This window comes from Trematomus bernacchii, unplaced genomic scaffold (genome assembly GCF_902827165.1).
Source record: "Trematomus bernacchii unplaced genomic scaffold, fTreBer1.1, whole genome shotgun sequence".
NCBI lineage: Eukaryota > Metazoa > Chordata > Actinopteri > Perciformes > Nototheniidae > Trematomus > Trematomus bernacchii.
The window spans coordinates 1-22500 of record NW_022988162.1 but is presented as its reverse complement, the minus strand read 5'-3'; the positions used below and the strand labels follow the sequence as shown (position 1 = coordinate 22500).

Genomic DNA, 22500 nt, shown 5'->3' with positions numbered 1-22500 from the left:
ATGAAGTATTTAAAACAAGCGTGTTCACACACACACACACACACACACACACACACACACACACACACACACACACACAGAGATCATGTGAGGAGGGGAGACTGTGGGTTACATTAATGCGTGTGGTAACCTCTGTCGTATTTACTGAAGACACGGATGATATCTTCATCATTGCAGACAGAAAAGCATGCTGCCACACACACACACCACACATACACACACACACACACACACACACACACACACACACACACACACACACTCACTCTCTCTCTCTCTCTCTCTGTGTGTGTGGCGCGTGTGGCGCAGTGGATAGAGCCTTGGTCTGGGGATCAGGGGTCAAAGGTTCAAACCCCACTGCAGTCAGCATGTCGTTGTGTCCCTGAGACACTTCACCCCAAAGTGCTCCTGTGGGGATTACCCACAGTATTGAGTATGGAAGTCGCTTTGGATAAAAGCGACTAACAAGTGACGTGTGATGTAATGTGTGTGTGAGTGAGAGAGTGTGTGTGCCAACAAGGAGGTATCTGTTATTTGAATATGCTCTAAATGAACAGACTGGTGTGATCGGGGTTTACAATAACACTAAAATGTTTAAATGAAAATTTGAATAATTTCTGACTCTTTTTCTGTCTCTTCTCCCCGGGGTGTGTGTGTGTGTGTGTGTGTGTGTGTGTGTGTGTGTGTGTGTGTGTGTGTGTGTGTGTGTGTGTGTGTGTGTGTGTGTGTGTGTGTGTGTGTGTGTGTGTGTGTGTGTGTGTGTGTGTGTGTAGGGTGAGCCATCATGTTCAGGAACAGCCTGAAGATGTTGCTGGGAGGCAAACCCCGTAAGAACCACACAGGTCAGTCCCTCAGTATGAACTGTGTATATAAAGGTGATCACGTGCTCCTGAGTGTTTCCTCTACATCAGTGTTTCTCAAACTGTTTCATCCCAAGGACCTCTTAACCAATAGAAACGCTCACAGACCACCTGACTCCTAAATACCCCGAATCAAGCGGCCTGCTCACCACTCCCACAGTAACACATGACAGCCTGATGACAGCTTCACCTCTCCATATCGTTCACACATGAAATCAACAACCCAGATACAGATTCTCCTTCAGATGACATTTAAAATGCTCTCAGGTTTTACACCTCTTATGAAACGTAGACTACATTTATTACGGAGTTTATGTCCAACAGACTCTCAGAAGGTTTTACTGAGAGAAATGCTAAATGCATGAAGTACGACACAAACCTCCAAATAAAATACAGTCAAACTTTGGTTCCAGTTTAACATGAACTCAACATTAAAGTTAAAGGGGACCTATCATGCAAAATGCACTTTTGTACGTCTTTTCTACATGAATATGTGTCCCCGGTGTTCCAGGGAACTCACCAAGTGTCAGAAAACACAACCCTCTCTATTTTCCTCCATACCCAAATCTCTAAAAAAGGGGCTGCAACGGATCTGATAAAAACTGATCCAGATTTGAACACTGTCCTGACGTCAGGACGGTGGCGCTACGGCTATTGGGCCAACTCCACCAATCAGGAGGAGACAGCCACGGCCATTGCCGTTCGAAAGCGCTGGAGACGCTGTAGTACATATGCCAGGCCTGTAGGTGGTGCTGTTCTCACTGAATCAGCCCTTGCTAAAACAGAGCTAAAAATGGTCAAATTGAGCAAAATGAGGCAAGGCTAAAATGCATGATCTGTTTGGTATTTTGAAAAAAAAAAAGTATAAATATGCCTTATATAGGTATGGTCCTACACTATATTATTCAAATATAGCATGATAGGTCCACTTTAATGATTTATTCTGTTCCATTTATTTAGCATTGTTTACGCACTCATTGGCTGTTTGTCTCTGTTGCTCCTATACTAGGCATTTTGAAACTATTTCAGAAACATTTTGGATTTGCTTATTTCAAATGTGGAATGTTACCAATATACTCACAGACCACTAGGGGTCCACGGACCACACTTTGAGAAACACTGCTCTCCATGTCAGAAGCTACATGACTATGGGATTAGTTTGGTGTCTTAAAGACAAAGCAACACTTTCTCAGAGTCAAGCAAAACTAAGAGTTTAAGAGAAAAGAAAACTGAGTCAAGCTAAATACATTTCATTTAAAACAAATCATTTGTGTACTCATGTGAACTATAAGTCTATTTTATTTGTTGTAACACATCTCTTTGTTTGCAGTTCTCTTTCTTCTTTCTCAACGATCAGACTTTTGCTCTCGCTGCAGCTCCCTCATTTTCTGTTTGAGATTCTGACACAAACGTCCCAGGTGGGCGGGACTTTCAGGGGTGCGTCCCCATTGGCTACTCTGTTTTTGAGTGACAGCCCACTACACCACAGATCATACAGTGCAACTCATGCAGCAAACTCTGGAGTCCACTCGGCCACGTTAGTGTCGGTGCCTCCTGGAGAGTTTCATGAACACATCGGACTCTTTGCATTAGACTGGTGCTGTTTACACTTTATTACAACTTTACACACCTGAACACCTGAACACCTGAACACCTGAACACCTGAACACCTGAACACACTGCTACCTGAACAGCTGAACACCTGAACACACTGCTACCTGAACACCTGAACACACTGCTACCTGAACACCTGAACACCTGAACACACTGCTACCTGAACACCTGAACACACTGCTACCTGAACACCTGAACACCTGAACACCCTAACACCTGAACACCTGAACACCTGAACACCTGAACACACTGCTACCTGAACACCTGAACACACTGCTACCTGAACACCTGAACACACTGCTACCTGAACACCTGAACACCTGAACACCCTAACACCTGAACACCTGAACACCTGAACACACTGCTACCTGAACACCTGAACACCTGAACACCCTAACACCTGAACACCTGAACACCTGAACACCTGAACACACTGCTACCTGAACACCTGAACACACTGCTACCTGAACACCTGAACACACTGCTACCTGAACACCTGAACACCTGAACACCCTAACACCTGAACACCTGAACACCTGAACACCTGCTACCTGAACACCTGAACACACTGCTACCTGAACACCTGAACACACTGCTACCTGAACACCTGAACACACTGCTACCTGAACACCTGAACACCTGAACACCTGAACACCTGAACACACTGCTACCTGAACACCTGAACACCTGAACACCTGAACACCTGAACACACTGCTACCTGACCACCTGAACACCTGAACACACTGCTACCTGAACACCTGAACACCTGAACACACTGCTACCTGAACACCTGAACACCTGAACACCTGAACACACTGCTACCTGACCACCTGAACACCTGAACACACTGCTACCTGAACACCTGAACACCTGAACACACTGCTACCTGAACACCTGAACACCTGAACACCTGAACACCTGAACACCTGAACACCTGGACACCTGAACACCTGAACACCTGAACACACTGCTACCTGAACACCTGAACACCTGAACACCTGAACACCTGAACACACTGCTACCTGAACACACTGCTGCCTGAACACCTGAACACCTGAACACCTGAACACACTGCTACCTGAACACCTGAACACACTGCTACCTGAACACCTGAACACCTGAACACCTGAACACACTGCTACCTGAACACCTGAACACCTGAACACACTGCTACCTGAACACACTGCTACCTGAACACCCGAACACCCGAACACCTGAACACCTGAACACCTGAACACACTGCTACCTGAAACACCTGAACACCTGAACACACTGCTACCTGAACACCTGAACACCCGAACACCTGAACACCCGAACACCTGAACACCCGAACACCCGAACACCCTAACACCCTAACACCCTAACACCCTAACACCCTAACACCCTAACACCCTAACACCCTAACACCTGAACACCAGAACACCCGGACACACTGCTACCTGAAACACCTGAACACCTGAACACCCGAACACCCGAACACCCGAACACCCTAACACTCGAACACCTAACACCTGAACACCTGAACACCTGAACACACTGCTACCCGAACACCCGAACACCCGAACACCCTAACACCTGAACACCTGAACACCCTAACACCTGAACACCTGAACACCCTAACACCTGAACACCCTAACACCTGAACACCCTAACACTTGAACACCCTAACACCTGAACACCCTAACACCTGAACACCTGAACACCCTAACACCTGAACACCCTAACACCTGAACACCTGAACACCCTAACACCTGAACACCTGAACACCTGAACACCTGAACACCCTAACACCTGAACACCCTAACACCTGAACACCTGAACACCTGAACACCTGAACACCCTAACACCTGAACACCTGAACACCTGAACACCCTAACACCTGAACACCTGAGCACACTGCTGCTGTTAAATAGTTTCCCCATTTGGGATCGATAAAGCGTCTGTCTGCCTATTTATTTATTTGATATATAAAAAACGTATTTCAAGCTAAAGGTGAAACACAAACTGTATACTGTTATTTACTCAAAGACATGTTACATTTCAAAAGCATATATTGCTGTGTTTAGGACAAACAATTAAAGACTGCTTTAATTGAACAAATTCTACAATATAAAAGTGGCAGATTTGCTTTAATAAACAGACCAGACCTACAGTAGGCTGCATCGCAACACAATTAGGAGCATGCTCACATCTCACTGTTGGTCTGCAGAGCTGAAGCACTGGATACACACTGTGTTGGTTAGGGATGTCCCGATCCGATCACGTGATCGGGGATCGGAGCCGATCACGTGATTTTCACGTGATCGGGGATCGGGAGAAAAAAATCGGGGATCGGAATTTTTTTTTTTTTTTTTTTTTTTTTTTTTATAAAATATTTTTATACATTTTATTTAATGTTACAAAACAAAAATGACCATGTTCACGTCTTAAAGTCATCCTGAGGCCTTAGTTTTGGGTTAAAATTACACAACATCATGTATGTGTTGCTTCTTTTGGGCTTGTTTTCATAGACCTGGTTGCTTATTTCTCTCAAATCTGGCAACAGAGTGGGCGCAGTGTCTAATAGTAGCAGTAAGCTAACGAGAGGCTACGTTCAGCTGGTGACTCGGGAGTCGGGACAGAGAAAATGTCAGGAGTTTGGAAGTATTATAAAATTGAAAGCGAAGGCAGTGTAACAGCCAGATGCAATGTTTGCAAGGCGGAGGTTCCTCGTGGTGGAAAGAACAGAGCTACGTTCAACATGACCAATCTAATACAAACACCACCAACAACAACACGACGAGTACACAGCGGCCACTCAGGTAACGGCACTGAAACAACCGACACTTTCAGAGACTTTTAAAAGGAAAGAGAAACTACCCCAGAACAGTGAAAAGGCCAAAAAAATAACAGCCAAGATAGCTGAATTCATCGCGTTGGATGACCAGCCGTTATCTGTTACCTTTTTTTTCCTCTTAATGCATTGCATAAAGATCGGATCGGGAAAAATCGGTATCGGCAGATTGTCAAAATCAAATGATCGGAATCGGATCGGGAGCAAAAAAAGGTGATCGGGACATCCCTAGTGTTGGTCTATATCCTGTGAGAAATGACACACATTTAGCATTCAAACCTCTACATGCTATTCCTGAGGGAGATCTGAATGGAATCTCTGACAGGTGACAAGACATTTGGTCAAATGAAATGACACTGAGCCAGTGATAAGAGCTGCGCCTAGCGTGGATGAAGCTGGTGCAGGTCTCTCTTCACGAAGCTGGTGCAGGTCTTTCTTCATGAAGCCGGTGCAGGTCTTTCTTCATGAAGCTGGTGCAGGTCTCTCTTCATGAAGCTGGTGCAGGTCTCTCTTCACGAAGCTGGTGCAGGTCTTTCTTCATGAAGCCGGTGCAGGTCTCTCTTCACGAAGCTGGTGCAGGTCTCTCTTCACGAAGCTGGTGCAGGTCTCTCTTCACAAAGCTGGTGCAGGTCTTTCTTCATGAAGCTGGTGCAGGTCTCTCTTCATGAAGCTGGTGCAGGTCTCTCTTCATGAAGCTGGTGCAGGTCTCTCTTCATGAAGCTGGTGCAGGTCTCTCTTCATGAAGCTGGTGCAGGTCTCTCTTCATGAAGCTGGTGCAGGTCTTTCTTCATGAAGCCGGTGCAGGTCTCTCTTCATGAAGCTGGTGCAGGTCTCTCTTCACGAAGCTGGTGCAGGTCTCTCTTCACGAAGCTGGTGCAGGTCTCTCTTCACGAAGCTGGTGCAGGTCTCTCTTCACGAAGCTGGTGCAGGTCTCTCTTCATGAAACTGGTGCAGGTCTCTCTTCACGAAGCTGATGCAGGTCTTTCTTCATGAAGCTGGTGCAGGTCTCTCTTCATGAAGCTGGTGCAGGTCTCTCTTCACGAAGCTGGTGCAGGTCTCTCTTCACGAAGCTGGTGCAGGTCTCTCTTCATGAAACTGGTGCAGGTCTCTCTTCACGAAGCTGATGCAGGTCTCTCTTCACGAAGCTGGTGCAGGTCTCTCTTCACGAAGCTGGTGCAGGTCTCTCTTCACGAAGCTGGTGCAGGTCTTTCTTCATGAAGCTGGTGCAGGTCTCTCTTCATGAAGCTGGTGCAGGTCTCTCTTCATGAAGCTGGTGCAGGTCTCTCTTCATGAAGCTGTGCAGGTCTCTCTTCATGAAGCTGGTGCAGGTCTTTCTTCATGAAGCCGGTGCAGGTCTCTCTTCATGAAGCTGGTGCAGGTCTCTCTTCACGAAGCTGGTGCAGGTCTCTCTTCACGAAGCCGGTGCAGGTCTTTCTTCATGAAGCTGGTGCAGGTCTCTCTTCATGAAGCTGGTGCAGGTCTCTCTTCACGAAGCTGGTGCAGGTCTTTCTTCATGAAGCCGGTGCAGGTCTCTCTTCACGAAGCTGGTGCAGGTCTCTCTTCACGAAGCTGGTGCAGGTCTCTCTTCACGAAGCTGGTGCAGGTCTTTCTTCATGAAGCTGGTGCAGGTCTCTCTTCATGAAGCTGGTGCAGGTCTCTCTTCATGAAGCTGGTGCAGGTCTCTCTTCATGAAGCTGGTGCAGGTCTCTCTTCATGAAGCTGGTGCAGGTCTCTCTTCATGAAGCTGGTGCAGGTCTTTCTTCATGAAGCCGGTGCAGGTCTCTCTTCATGAAGCTGGTGCAGGTCTCTCTTCACGAAGCTGGTGCAGGTCTCTCTTCACGAAGCTGGTGCAGGTCTCTCTTCACGAAGCTGGTGCAGGTCTCTCTTCACGAAGCTGGTGCAGGTCTCTCTTCATGAAAACTGGTGCAGGTCTCTCTTCACGAAGCTGATGCAGGTCTTTCTTCATGAAGCTGGTGCAGGTCTCTCTTCATGAAGCTGGTGCAGGTCTCTCTTCACGAAGCTGGTGCAGGTCTCTCTTCACGAAGCTGGTGCAGGTCTCTCTTCATGAAGCTGGTGCAGGTCTCTCTTCACGAAGCTGGTGCAGGTCTCTCTTCACGAAGCTGGTGCAGGTCTCTCTTCACGAAGCTGGTGCAGGTCTCTCTTCACGAAGCTGGTGCAGGTCTTTCTTCATGAAGCTGGTGCAGGTCTCTCTTCATGAAGCTGGTGCAGGTCTCTCTTCATGAAGCTGGTGCAGGTCTCTCTTCATGAAGCTGGTGCAGGTCTCTCTTCATGAAGCTGGTGCAGGTCTCTCTTCATGAAGCTGGTGCAGGTCTTTCTTCATGAAGCCGGTGCAGGTCTCTCTTCATGAAGCTGGTGCAGGTCTCTCTTCACGAAGCTGGTGCAGGTCTCTCTTCACGAAGCTGGTGCAGGTCTCTCTTCACGAAGCTGGTGCAGGTCTCTCTTCACGAAGCTGGTGCAGGTCTCTCTTCATGAAACTGGTGCAGGTCTCTCTTCACGAAGCTGATGCAGGTCTTTCTTCATGAAGCTGGTGCAGGTCTCTCTTCATGAAGCTGGTGCAGGTCTCTCTTCACGAAGCTGGTGCAGGTCTCTCTTCACGAAGCTGGTGCAGGTCTCTCTTCACGAAGCTGGTGCAGGTCTCTCTTCACGAAGCTGGTGCAGGTCTTTCTTCATGAAGCTGGTGCAGGTCTCTCTTCATGAAGCTGGTGCAGGTCTCTCTTCACGAAGCTGGTGCAGGTCTCTCTTCACGAAGCTGGTGCAGGTCTTTCTTCATGAAGCTGGTGCAGGTCTTTCTTCATGAAGCTGGTGCAGGTCTCTCTTCACGAAGCTGGTGCAGGTCTTTCTTCACGAAGCTGGTGCAGGTCTCTCTTCATGAAGCTGGTGCAGGTCTCTCTTCATGAAGCTGGTGCAGGTCTCTCTTCATGAAGCTGGTGCAGGTCTCTCTTCATGAAGCTGGTGCAGGTCTCTCTTCATGAAGCTGGTGCAGGTCTTTCTTCATGAAGCCGGTGCAGGTCTCTCTTCATGAAGCTGGTGCAGGTCTTTCTTCATGAAGCTGGTGCAGGTCTCTCTTCACGAAGCTGGTGCAGGTCTCTCTTCATGAAGCTGGTGCAGGTCTCTCTTCATGAAGCTGGTGCAGGTCTCTCTTCATGAAGCTGGTGCAGGTCTCTCTTCATGAAGCTGGTGCAGGTCTTTCTTCATGAAGCCGGTGCAGGTCTCTCTTCATGAAGCTGGTGCAGGTCTTTTTTCATGAAGCTGGTGCAGGTCTCTCTTCACGAAGCTGGTGCAGGTCTCTCTTCATGAAGCTGGTGCAGGTCTTTCTTCATGAAGCTGGTGCAGGTCTCTCTTCATGAAGCTGGTGCAGGTCTTTCTTCATGAAGCTGGTGCAGGTCTTTCTTCATGAAGCTGGTGCAGGTCTTTCTTCATGAAGCTGGTGCAGGTCTCTCTTCATGAAGCTGGTGCAGGTCTCTCTTCATGAAGCTGGTGCAGGTCCTCTCTTCATGAAGCTGGTGCAGGTCTTTCTTCATGAAGCTGGTGCAGGTCTTCTTCATGAAGCTGGTGCAGGTCTCTCTTCATGAAGCTGGTGCAGGTCTTTCTTCATGAAGCTGGTGCAGGTCTCTCTTCATGAAGCTGGTGCAGGTCTCTCTTCATGAAGCTGGTGCAGGTCTTTCTTCATGAAGCTGGTGCAGGTCTTTCTTCATGAAGCTGGTGCAGGTCTCTCTTCATGAAGCTGGTGCAGGTCTTCTTCATGAAGCTGGTGCAGGTCTTTCTTCATGAAGCTGGTGCAGGTCTTTCTTCATGAAGCTGGTGCAGGTCTCTCTTCATGAAGCTGGTGCAGGTCTCTCTTCATGAAGCTGGTGCAGGTCTTTCTTCATGAAGCTGGTGCAGGTCTTTCTTCATGAAGCTGGTGCAGGTCTCTCTTCATGAAGCTGGTGCAGGTCTTTCTTCATGAAGCTGGTGCAGGTCTTTCTTCATGAAGCTGGTGCAGGGTCTTTCTTCATGAAGCTGGTGCAGGTCTCTCTTCATGAAGCTGGTGCAGGTCTCTCTTCATGAAGCTGGTGCAGGTCTCTCTTCATGAAGCTGGTGCAGGTCTTTCTTCATGAAGCTGGTGCAGGTCTTTCTTCATGAAGCTGGTGCAGGTCTCTCTTCATGAAGCTGGTGCAGGTCTCTCTTCATGAAGCTGGTGCAGGTCTTTCTTCATGAAGCTGGTGCAGGTCTTTCTTCATGAAGCTGGTGCAGGTCTTTCTTCATGAAGCTGGTGCAGGTCTTTCTTCATGAAGCTGGTGCAGGTCTCTCTTCATGAAGCTGGTGCAGGTCTCTCTTCATGAAGCTGGTGCAGGTCTCTCTTCATGAAGCTGGTGCAGGTCTTTCTTCATGAAGCTGGTGCAGGTCTTTCTTCATGAAGCTGGTGCAGGTCTTTCTTCATGAAGCTGGTGCAGGTCTTTCTTCATGAAGCTGGTGCAGGTCTCTCTTCATGAAGCTGGTGCAGGTCTCTCTTCATGAAGCTGGTGCAGGTCTTTCTTCATGAAGCTGGTGCAGGTCTTTCTTCATGAAGCTGGTGCAGGTGTTTGAGTGTGTGCGCCGGTGTCTGAACGCTCACTCACTGCTAGCTAAGTGGCTAACTGTCCCTGCTATTAGGCTACTTAGCTTGCATTGTTATGGATCTAAAGGTAGCAAAAGCTAACTTTCATAGCACAGCTTTGCTTCTCACTTAACACAATAAAGAAACAGACGTATAGTACGGCACAAACAACACAAATGATCAATACTTACATATATGTTCACTTGTATTATAATAATTGAAATGCTGGTTCTTCTGGGGGTCTTCTATCCACGCTCAGCTACCGCACCGCAGCTGCCTGCACTGTACAATCGCTGGAGGACTGGGCTGTCACTCAAAAACAGAGTAGCCAATGGGGACGCACCCCTGAAAGTCCCGCCCACCTGGGACGTTTGTGTCAGAATCTCAAACAGAAAATGAGGGAGCTGCAGCGAGAGCAAAAGTCTGATCGTTGAGAAAGAAGAGAACTGCAAACAAAGAGATGTGTTAAAACAAAGAAAAAAGACTTATAGTTCACATGAGTACACAAATGATTTGTTTGCAATAAAATGTATTTAGCTTGACTCAGTTTTTTTTTCTCTAATGGCGCGTTTCCACTACACGGCCTCGCTCGGCCCCGCTCGGTATGGCTGGGCCTCGTTAGGACTGGCTCACTTTATGGCGCATTTCCATTACAGTTTAGGAACTGGGGTAGTATCTATAGTAACGCAGTGTAGGCGGAGCCGTGACGTGATCTTCAGAGGACCCTAGAAAAACAACACAGCCGTTAGCTGTTAGCACTCAGAGCTCACAGCTCCTCATATCTGTTCAGAAACTAGACCAAAGTTAAACAAGTACAAACCACAGACTGCCTGTGTCATGGTGAATACAGTCGCTGCTTTATTTATGTCTGTATAGGCCGTTGTTGTGAGTGTGGACGGTCGCAGCATATACTGCGTTAGCTTAGCTGATCTCCATTCAGAAAACAAGCATTTTAAAAGGTGTTTCTCCTGCCGTCTGTCTGCAGACTTGACAAAGCATTAATTCATGGTTTTTACTAACCGGTATCAGTATGTTGTTACTTCGGCATCATTTTGAAACGTGTATTACAATTAAATCACGGTCAAATATGTCCATCTTGTTGTAGTTGTAGCCCCCTTGCCAGCGACGCTCTCTCTAGTTTAGCATACTCAGCCCGACTCAGCCTCGTTGTCTCTGGCCCTAGACCCACGATTTTATGAGGCCAGAAAAACTGTGAATTAGGACCCGCCGGCCGGTACTAGGCCAAGTGGAAACGCAACCAAAGACGGGCCGCTGACGTCACAGCCCTCTTAAACCGGGCTGCGCGCTGTAGTGGAAACGTGCCATTAAAGTCTTAGTTTTGCTTGATTCTGAGAAAGTGTTGCTTTGTCTTTAAGACACCAAACTAATCCCATACATTACAATCTTAATATTGATCTCAAATCAGCACAGGATTTTGAGAAAAAGTAAGAATTTTGAGAAAAAGTAAGAATTTTGATAAAAGTAAGAATCTTGATAAAAGTAAGAATTTTCATAAAAAAGTCAGAATTTTCATAAAAAAGTCAGATTTTTAAAAAAAAGTCAGAATTTTGAGGAAAAAGTCCGAATTTTGAGATTTTGAGAAAAAAGCCATAATTTTGAGATTTTGAAAAAAAAAGCCATAATTTTGAGATTTTGAGAAAAAAGTCAGAACTTTGAGAAAAAAAGGCAGAATTTGGATATATTGAGTAAAAGTCTGTATTTTTGAAAAATAAAGTCAAGATAAGGGATCTCAACTTAACACGGCCGTCTCTGGAGGTTAGCGTCTGCAGAGAGGTTCAGGAATGAGTCCTAAATGAGTATAATTATAGGTTTTAGAGGGCGTGAAAACAAGCAATAACAACGACTTGTTGTTGTCGCTGTGTGTCGGCGAAGCGTGGAAACTTTAAACCTTTCATTCTCGACTTCATCTCTTCTTCTACTTTTATCTAATTCATCTTATTTCACGGCCGCAGGATTCCTATAAGTCTCAGGGTGTTTCCCAATGTCGAGGAAGGATCCTTCAGAGCCACTATTTCAAGGATGCTACGTCATCGAATCCCGCCGAAGGACTGTTCCAATGTCCAGGATCCTTGGAATTCTACCGAGGACTGAATCCTTCATTGCGGGAAATTTCGAGGATGCACCAGTGTATCCTCCGCGGTCTTAAAATCCCCACAATGCTTTGCGCATGGACCAATTTCCCAAATCTGTGGCAGAAGATGTAAGGCGGGGCCTCTCATATGACGCACACCTGCACACTTTCTAGCCTGTCCCATTCTTCGTTCTCCAAATGCCAGGAAAGATTCTTGCCTAGCTTCTGAAGGACCTGACTCGGAAGACATGTCCTACCAAGGAAGCGTCCTTGACATTGAGAAACACCCTCTGTCTGACTCTTGTTTGATCTGCTTCTTAAAAGTGATTTTCTAACTGATTCTCAGAGAGGTTTCACTGAGGTCTCTTTGTTTACCATATTTCTTCACATGTCCTGGGTCTATAGAGAGGTGCAGGAATGAGTCATAAAACCGGTCATGAGTCAGCGTAACTTCATGTTAACGTGTGTCTCCATCAGGTCACGGCGGCTCAGAGTCAGAGGGGTCAGAGGTCAGGATGATGGAGGGATTCACTCGATCACTTCCTTCTTCTCCTCTGCTCAACCTGCGCCTGGGAAAGAGAACAGGTGAGACGTCTATCTTTATATATCTCTATATCAGCGACGTGCAGTCAGGGGAGGCAGGGGAGGCAGAGCCTCACCTGTCATACTCCAATGTAACAGAAAAACAACTAAAGAAAAACTAAATAGTAATAATAATAAAATGTCTCCACTGATCTGTGTTGTAAGTGTGATTTCTGTTTGATTCCAATCGCTTTTTATAGTCAAAATCAGCAAATTGGCCGAGCTCCACCACAACTACATGGGAGCGATGAGGAGTGAGGCAGGGACGAGCTCTGCCTCACGTAAGCCCACAGTAACTTGCTGGAGCGCGGGCACTAATGTAGCGCGGGCACTTATTTTGTGAGCGCGCTCAAGCCAGGCTCATTTGCTTACTGTGGGGTGAGGTGAGGCACAGATGAGATCTGCCTCACCTCAGAATGCGTCACCCCACAGAAACTGGCTGGAAAGCGGGCCCTAAGCGCATGCCTGTTCCCATCTCACTGTAGGTCACCAATGTAATGTTTGTAGATCCCTTTATTACATTTATCCTCGCCATCCATAGTCTCTAAATAACTTATTTCACGTATATATGATATTTAGGCTCGCTGGTCTCAACGGCAATGAAAAACGCACCAGGAGAGGCAGCCATAACCTCTGCCGCACTGCAGGGGGCGCACATGAGCCCACAGGTTCTTGTTGCTACTGTTATTCTACACAGAGACGGTAGACGCAAACAACAAACTAGACTTTTGAAACTAGAGGGAGATAAGGAGGACTTTTACAAAACAGTAATGGAGATTGTTGTCCAGAAGGATAGCATGGACTTCATCTTCAAGTCAAGGTAAGACCACAATTGTAATGAACATGGGATCTTACTAAGAAAGAAGAATCCAATATTTAGATTTTGGGTATCCTTTTGTTGAACGGTCTGTTTAAAATGAATCGAAGCATCAGACTAAAAGAGCTTTTGAAAATAACCGAATATTTCGATTAAGGTCAAAATATAATATTTGTAAATCTGACTCTGAAAGAGTCAGTGCCTCACCAGCCACGAACCTCACCGCACGTCACTGCTCTATATACACCTGATGTAGCTCCGCCCCTTTTGCACTAGCAGCATGTAACCGTTTTATCAGAGATGATTCCCAGCTGAGGTGATGGGATGTTTCACAGCAGCATCTCCTGTTACTGACTGCAGGAGGAATATGACAGTGAAATCTGAAGAGTCCGAATTTTGAGAAAAGTCAGGATTTTGAGAAAAAATATAGAATTTTGAGAGAAAAAAGTCAGAATTCTTAGATTTTCCGTAAAAGTCTACATTTCGAAATTTTGAGAAAAAGTCTGAATTTTGAGAAAAAGTCTGAATTTTGAGAAAAAAGTCTGAATTTTGAGAAAAAATTCAGGATTTTGTGAAAAAGTCCGAATTTTGAGAGAAAAAAAATAAAAAAGTAGTGATTTCCAGAAAATAGGGAACATTTTGAGAATTTCGTTATGTAGTAACATTTTGTGATTTTGAAAATAAAGTCAGACTTTTAAGAAGAAAGTCAGAATTCAGAGATTTTGCTAAAAATCTAAAATCCTTAAAATGTTGAAATTTTTTCTCAAAATCAAAACATTTCCACATTTTTCTCAAGAATTCCAGATTTTTAGATTTTCAGAAAAATGTTGTGATTTCTGAGAAAAAGTCTGAATTCTGAGATTTTTTGAAAAACACAGACACACACACACACACACACACACACACACACACATACACACACACACACACACATGCACACACACACACACACACACACACACACACACACACAGCTGTGACCCGTTACTGGCAGCGGGGGGGGGGTTGTCCTTTGACCCTGCATTTGAGGAACAATAATCCTCCTCCTCCTCTTCTTTTTCCTCCTCCTCCTCTTCCTCATCTTCATCTTCCTCTTGCAGTCCTCTCTCTGTAGAAAGTCAGAGCTCTTAACTGTAGGAGCTGTGTGTGACTCCTGTGTATGAAAGGATCAGTGCTGCCCCCTGCTGGTGTGGCTGACTGAGAGCACATGGTCCCTGTTTTTCATCACCACATATTTCATTACAACAGAATCTGACTTTCTTTCCTAACATTTGCTCATAAAAACACCTGAGTAATGCCTGTGGAGGAGGATTAGGGCCCCATGTAAAGTTAAAACAACGTTCAGTTATGTCCCTTCTGGGCATTAAAGCAAAAACTGAAAATCAAACTTCAAGGAGTGGTCATTACTGAAACAGCAGTGCATGGAAACCTTTATATATACAGTCTATGATGGAAACACATGTTTTGTTGCACAGACTCAAAACTGAGATACAATAAAACCCAAAATACTTGGTTTTCATTTTCTAAATATTATCCAAAGGCAAAGTACAATATGTGCATTTGTTGGTTTTGTTTTGTATGATAAAGGTTATATTGCAGGGTTTTCTGAGTATACATATTAGTATAAATATACTTATTAGAAGGCGTGAAATCAAGGAATAACAACGACTTGTTTGTCGCAGTTTGTCGACCAAGTGTGGAAACTTTAAACCTCGACTAATTCTTTTCTAATTGATCTTATTTCACGCCCATCAGTCTCAGTCTTCACCCTCGTTTGTCCCGTTACTTCAAAAAGATTTTAAAATGCATTCTCAGAGAGTTTTTACTGAGGTCTCACTCTTTGTTTAATATATTTCTTCCTACATTGTTCACATGTCCTGAGACTGAAGAAGTTTGATCTTCACTCTGATCTTTTACATTACATTACATTTCGCTGACACTTTTATCCAAAGCGACTTACAATGACCAATTACAGGGACATCCTCCCTGGAGTAACTGAGGACTAAGTGCCTTACTCAAGGGCGCACTAGTGGTGGTGTTCCAGGCGGGATTTGAACTCACAACCTTCCGATCTTCAGCCCACCTCACTATCCATTAGACCACCACTATCTTCACTCTGATCTCTGATCTTCACTCTGTGGCGAGACGCGTCTTCTGTTCGTGGAAAACAGTTTCTCTTTAATTGTAGCATTTCTCTGGTCAGGATTCTTTCTGTGTTTCTGTTTCTTTCCAAACGTACAGATTACCCTCTCTCTCTCTCTTTCTCCTGCCTTGTGGTGTGTGTGTGTGTGTGTGTGTTGTGTGTGTGTGTGTGTGGGTGTGGTGTGTGTGTGTGTGTGTGTGTGTGTGTGTGTGTGTGGTGTGGGTGTGGGTTGGAGGAGGGGAGGTATTTGCTGTGCAGTCAGTCGAGGGGAGTTCGTCTTAGAGCAGATTTTTGGAGGCTGTAGGAAAAACTCTCTGCCTCCTGGAGACTTGACTTCCTCTACTCTTCACCTCTGGAGGGTCTTCTCTGTTTGCCACCATGCTTTAGTCGTAGTTTTCTCTTGTGGATCTGAAGCTGCCTGTGGATGAAGTGTTGTTTTTTTTGTCTCGGGAGAACAATAAGGAGAGGATTACATCGTGCAGATCTGCCGTGAAGCTCAGCAGCAGAGGGGTCTGGTTACACCTCTGGAAGAAACTCCTCAACTTTTACTCGAGGAGTTTGGATTTTACCGAGTGTTTGCACGTTTATTAACTTCAGTGTTTCTGCTTCGGAATACCTCCATGTTCCTTATCTCACCTCCTTTGTGTTCTGTGGAGAAGGAGGAGCTCAGACAGGAGAGGATCGTGATCCCTGCAGAGATCTGGAAATCCCAACATTTCAAGATTTTGAGAAAAAACTATTCAGAATTTTCGTAATTAGAAAGAATTTGGGTTTTTTCCAGGAAAATTCTCATGCTTTTAAACTTTCTTTAAAATTGTGACTTTTGTCTTGGCTTTATCGCAAAAATTCTGACCAAAGTCCAAATGTTTTTTTTTTTTTTTAAATGTCTGAATTCACAAAATCTCAGCTTTCTGACTTTATTCTCGTAGTTGTACCTCTAATCCTTAATGGAGAGGACGAGCAGCCACACAGAAACTCAGCTAACTCCACTAGCTGCTAACCCTTTGATCTGTTAGTCACATGGTCCCCGCTCTGAGCCAATCAGAAGCCAGCGATGGACTGCACGGCGGCTGTTTTGAAAGCGTGCAGCCGCTCCAGGAGGAAGTGGTGTTTTCACGTGGGCTGCTCCACCGTGACATCATCATCATGCGGCGGCGGCGGATCTGATGATGATGTCACAGCGCAGAGGTTCTTAAGCCACGCCTCCTCGCTGCTGCGCCAATGGCTGCTGCACGCCTGCTGCTGTCCGGCCAATCAGGAGAGGGCAGATCTGTGTCGGGAATGGGAGGATCATCCTGAGGGAGGAAGTGTGGGAGAAGGTGAGAAGAAGAAGGACTTTCTCTCGAAAAGAAAATCGCCTCTTCAATCTGGCTCTGTTGTGATTGGTCCACCGCTTAGAGATGTCCCGCCCCTTAGCCTGTCACATACAATGTGTTGTAGCGCTAGCCAATAGGAGAGCAGGTTAGCAGGTGTTGTTGCTTCAGGTTTCCATCACAACGGTCTGCACCAGTTTCTTTGGGGCGTCTTTCATAAGGAATATCTTCTTTCATTGAAATGTGTCGAGAAAAAATTGCGTCTTCAATCCGGCTCTGTTGTGATTGGTCCACCGCTTGGAGATGTCCCGCCCCTTAGCCTATCATGTACAATGTGTTGGAGCGCTTGCCAATAGGAGCGCGGGTGTTTTCCGTAGGGATGTCACTATGTTCCGGAAGTAAAGAAAGGAGTCCAATGGAGGCTGGAGTATAACATCTGAGTACTTCTTCCACCACTGTGGACTATGATTGTCCTCTGGAGGAACACAGGGATTTTAGCCTCTGCAGACCATTGACATGCACTAACTCCTATAGAACTACAGGAATAAAGGAACAAGGCCTCTTTAAACACATCAGAGAAAGAGACAGCACACAGAAATGGAAACGTCTCTGAATCAGATTTTTTCCATTTCTTCTGCTAAAAATGACTCGCAAACCCTGTCATTGACTCACCACACGCACACATGCACATGCACACACACACACATGGACACGTATGTGCGCGTACACACACACAGTCTTCACAGTGTGTGTGTGTGTGTAGTGTATTTAGTCCACCAGTCAGCAATTTATAGCTGTAATTATAGACTCAGTCAGAGAGTATAAGCGCACATGCTGTGGTTTACAGGCTGTGTGTGTGTATATATATGTGTGTGTCTGCTCTTGCACGCATACTAAGTCATATGAATATATTAATAAGGAGATCAATTACTTTTCCTCCCACACAATAATCCCAGTGGGAGCTGCTTTGGAGATTATTCTGTGTGTTGTGTGTGTGTGTGTGTGTGTGTGTGTGTGTGTGTGTGTGTGTGTGTGTGTGTGTGTGTGTGTGTGTGGCACAAAGACGGTTCAAGGGAATCAAAATACTTTCTTAAAGTCAATAAGTTTTGAGTAAAAAACTCACATTTTGGTATATGCTAATCTCTCAGTTACTTGTAACGCTTGAGCTGCGGTGAAATAACCCCCCCACCCTCGTCTCCCTCCCTAGGTGAGGAAGAGCAGCTGGGCCCCCCTCCCTCGGTGGATGAAGCAGCCGACGCTCTGATGACCCGGCTGGGCTTCCTGCTGGGGGAGAAGGTGGTCAGTGAGCCAGGAGAATACAGACAGGAGGATGAACAGGTAACACACACACACACACACACAGTTCCTTCATAGCCCAACGTTAGCCTCCTTTAGCTTAGCGGTGAAGTCATGTGACCGTGCTGTAGTTCCTTTATAGCCCAACATTAGCACCTTTAGCTTAGCGGTGGTGACGTGAAGTCATGTGACCGTGCTGTAGTTCCTTTATAGCCCAACATTAGCCACCTTTAGCTTAGCGTGGTGACGTGAAGTCATGTGAGATGTGTAGTTCCTTTATAGCCCAACATTAGCCGCCTTTAGCTTAGCGGTGGTGACGTGAAGTCATGTGACCGGGCTGTAGTTCCTTTATAGCCCAACATTAGCCTCCTTTAGCTTAGCGGTGGTGACGTGAAGTCATGTGACCGTGCTGTAGTTCCTTTATAGCCCAACATTAGCCTTTAGCTTAGCGGTGATGACGTGAAGTCATGTGACCGCTGTAGTTCCTTTATAGCCCAACATTAGCCACCTTTAGCTTAGGGGTGGTGACGTGAAGTCATGTGACCGTGCTGTAGTTCCTTTATAGCCCAACGTTAGCCTCCTTTAGCTTAGCGGTGGTGACGTGAAGTCATGTGACCGTGCTGTAGTTCCTTTATAGCCCAACATTAGCCACCTTTAGCTTAGCGGTGGTGACGTGAAGTCATGTGACCGTGCTGTAGTTCCTTTATAGCCCAACATTAGCACACATACACAGTTGTAGTCCTGATTCAGCCTGTTCTCCCCACAGAGGATCTCTCCCTCCTCCAGTCTGGCCAGCAGCAGCTCCTCCCCCACCTCCACCCTGCCTCCCCCTGCTGGAGGGGAGGGAAACAACAACAAACAGGCCTCCTCCCTCCAGGCCTCCGTCACCTCGCCCTCCTCCACTGGAGAGCAGGGACAGCGGCATTATAGGTAACTGACTCCAGATCTCTGTATCAGTGTCCCGGACAAACTCTTTATTATTGAGCTTATGCAGAATGCACTTTCTGATGTCTTCTCTACATCACTATGTGTCCCCGTGTGTCCCCGGTGTGTCCCCGGTGTGTCCCCATGTGTCCCCGGTGTGTCCCCATGTGTCCCCGGTGTGTCCCCGGTGTGTCCCCGGTGTGTCCCCGGTGTGTCCCCGGTGTGTCAGGAGACTCTCAAAGTGTCAGGAAATAAACCCCTCTCTCTTTTCCTCCGTACCCACATCTCTAAAAACGGGGACAACGGAGCTGATCCAGATTTGCTGCGTCATGACCACATTACTAAAATGTGGGCGGGCTTTAACCCACGGGCCAATCAGAAACGTTGCTGTCAAACAATGAGACGTGTTCTGGAAGTAATATGGTCTGTGTTTACATTAGCATGCTAACACTCAGAGCTAACCTGTACTGGAGAGAGCATGTGTGAAGAAGCAGGAAATCAAAAGGAACTCACCTTGTGGTAAACCTGAGAGAGAAAGAGTTTGAGCTCCATACTGTTTCAGAGAGAATCCTTCATGTGGTTTGGAACATGATATGGAGTTTAGTCACGGCAGCATTTAGCTGAGTTTCTGCTGGGAGAGTTCTCCTGATGAGATCTACTCTCTCTCTGAAGCTACTGACCCAGAGTCAGCTCTTTAGTAACAGCTGGAGAGAGGGGGGGGGGGGGGGGCTACAAGGAACGTTTGGGGTTTGGAGCAGGACACTTCAGAGACATGTCCTTAGTAACAGCTGGAAGAGAGGGGGGGGGGGGCTACAAGGATCTGTTTGGGGTTTGGAGCAGGACACTTCAGAGACATGTCCTTAGTAACAGCTGGAAGAGAGAGAGGGGGGGGGGCTACAAGGATCTGTTTGGGGTTTGGAGCAGGACACTTCAGAGACATGTCCTTAGTAACAGCTGGAAGAGAGAGGGGGGGGGGCTACAAGGATCTGTTTGGGGTTTGGAGCAGGACACTTCAGAGACATGTCCTTAGTAACAGCTGGAAGAGAGAGGGGGGGGGCTACAAGGATCTGTTTGGGGTTTGGAGCAGGACACTTCAGAGACATGTCCTTAGTAACAGCTGGAAGAGAGGGGGGGGGGGCTACAGGATGGGGGGGGGACACTTCAGAGACTGTAGTAAGGGGAGGGGGGGGGGCTACAAGGATCTGTTTGGGGTTTGGAGCAGGACACTTCAGAGACATGTCCTTAGTAACAGCTGGAAGAGAGGGGGGGGGGGTACAAGGATCTGTTTGGGGTTTGGAGCAGGACACTTCAGAGACATGTCCTTAGTAACAGCTGGAAGAGAGAGGGGGGGGCTACAAGGATCTGTTTGGGGTTTGGAGCAGGACACTTCAGAGACATGTCCTTAGTAACAGCTGGGAAGAGAGGGGGGGGGGCTACAAGGATCTGTTTGGGGTTTTTGGAGCAGGACACTTCAGAGACATGTCCTTAGTAACAGCTGGAAGAGAGGGGGGGGGGCTACAAGATCTGTTTGGGGTTTGGAGCAGGACACTTGCAGAGACAATGTCCTTAGTAACAGCTGGAAGAGAGAGAGGGGGGGGGGCTACAAGGGTCTGTTTGGGGTTTGGAGCAGGACACTTCAGAGACATGTCCTTAGTTAACAGCTGGAAGAGAGAGGGGGGGGGGGCTACAAGGATCTGTTTGGGGTTTGGAGCAAGGACACTTCAGAGACATGTCCTTAGTAACAGCTGGAAAGAGAGGGGGGGGGGGGCTACAAGGATCTGTTTGGGGTTTGGAGCAGGACACTTCAGAGACATGTCCTTAGTAACAGCTGGAAGAGAGAGGGGGGGGGGGCTACAAGCGATCTGTTTGGGGTTTTGGAGCAGGACACTTCAGAGACATGTCCTTAGTAACAAGCTGGAAGAGAGGGGGGGGGGGGCTACAAGGATCTGTTTGGGGTTTGGAGCAGGACACTTCAGAGACATGTCTTTAGTAACAGCTGGAAGAGAGAGGGGGGGGGGCTCCAAGGATCTGTTTGGGGTTTGGAGCAGGACACTTCAGAGACATGTCTTTAGTAACAGCTGGAAGAGAGGAGGGGTGGGGGCTACAAGGATCTGTTTGGGGTTTGGAGCAGGACACTTCAGAGACATGTCCTTAGTAACAGCTGGAAGAGAGAGGGGGGGGGGGCTACAAGGATCTGTTGGGGGTTTGGAGCAGGACACTCAGAGACATGTCCTTAGTAACAGCGGCAGAGAGGAGGGGGGGGGGGCTACAAGGATCTGTTTGGGGTTTGGAGCAGGACACTTCCTAGATCATGTCCTTAGTAACAGCTGGAAGAGAGGGGGGGGTGGCTACAAGGATCTGTTTGGGGTTTGGAGCAGGACACTTCAGAGACATGTCCTTAGTAACAGCTGGAAGGAGAGGGGGGGGGGCTACAAGGATCTGTTTGGGGTTTGGAGCAGGACACTCAGAGACATGTCCTTAGTAACAGCTGGAAGAGAGGGGGGGGGGGCTACAAGGATCTGTTTGGGGTTTGGAGCAGGACACTTCAGAGACATGTCCTTAGTAACAGCTGGAAGAGAGGGGGGGGGCTACAAGGATCTGTTTGGGGTTGGAGCAGGACACTTCAGAGACATGTCCTTAGTAACAGCTGGAAGAGAGGGGGGGGGCTACAAGGATCTTTTGGGTTTGGAGCAGGACACTTCAGAGACATGTCCTTAGTAACAGCTGGAGAGAGAGGGGGGGGGCTACAAGGATCTGTTTGGGGTTTGGAGCAGGCACTTCAGAGACGTTTTTATATTTATATATATCTGAGACCTATAATATATACCTAAAGATAGTATAATAGGAGACCTTTAAAAACAGGTGATAGGAAGCTAGTGTTCCATAGTGATGTCACTCTGTTCAATGACTGAAATGTTTCCTTCTCTCAGCCACGTTGACCAGTTATTCTGCTGATCGGCGGCGGAGAGGGATCAGGGTCTGCGGACGTTTCCTGTATGGAGGCAACAGGAAGTAGAAATGAAAGCCTTCCTGTACAGGGTGGAGGAAAAACATGGCCGCCTCCACTTACAGCCTCAACAAACTCCACCCGGACAGAGGCTCCGCCCTCTCGTAAGGCTCCACCACTCCATCCCGCTCTACCTGATGCCCCGCCCAATCAGTCGCTGGTGAGAGGAGAGTATTTCGTCAATATTAGTTCCTTTTTTTTTGTTATTAGCCCAACATTTAGCCTCCTTTAGCTTAGCGGTGGTGACGTGAAGTCATGTGACGTGCTGTAGTTCCTTTATAGCCCAACATTAGCCACCTTTAGCTTAGCGTGGTGACGTGAAGTCATGGGACCGTGCTGTAGTTCCTTTATAGCCCAAATTAGCCACCTTTAGCTTAAGCGGTGGTGACGTGAAGTCATGTGACCGTGCTGTAGTTCATTT

General features: G+C 47.0%; 2 protein-coding genes across 2 annotated transcripts in view; both read left to right on the top strand.

Annotated features, from left to right (window-relative positions):
- Window positions 1–19082, top strand: part of LOC117475934 (protein TANC2-like) — a 21994-nt gene extending 2912 nt beyond the window's left edge. Inside the window, exons 2-5 of the mRNA XM_034122280.1 lie at window positions 774–842; window positions 12475–12582; window positions 18060–18190; window positions 18915–19082. Coding sequence (XP_033978171.1) covers window positions 785–842; window positions 12475–12582; window positions 18060–18190; window positions 18915–19082 — 465 coding nt within the window. The 5' untranslated portion in view covers window positions 774–784. The remainder of the gene's footprint in view (window positions 1–773; window positions 843–12474; window positions 12583–18059; window positions 18191–18914) is intronic.
- Window positions 19083–22012: 2930 nt separating this feature from the next.
- LOC117475935 (protein TANC2-like) lies at window positions 22013–22227 on the top strand (the record flags this gene model as incomplete). The annotated part of the gene is given in 1 exon segment (XM_034122282.1): window positions 22013–22227. A coding segment is annotated over 1 exon segment (137 nt), but the record flags the coding sequence as incomplete, so codon positions are not given.
- Window positions 22228–22500: the final 273 nt, after the last annotated feature.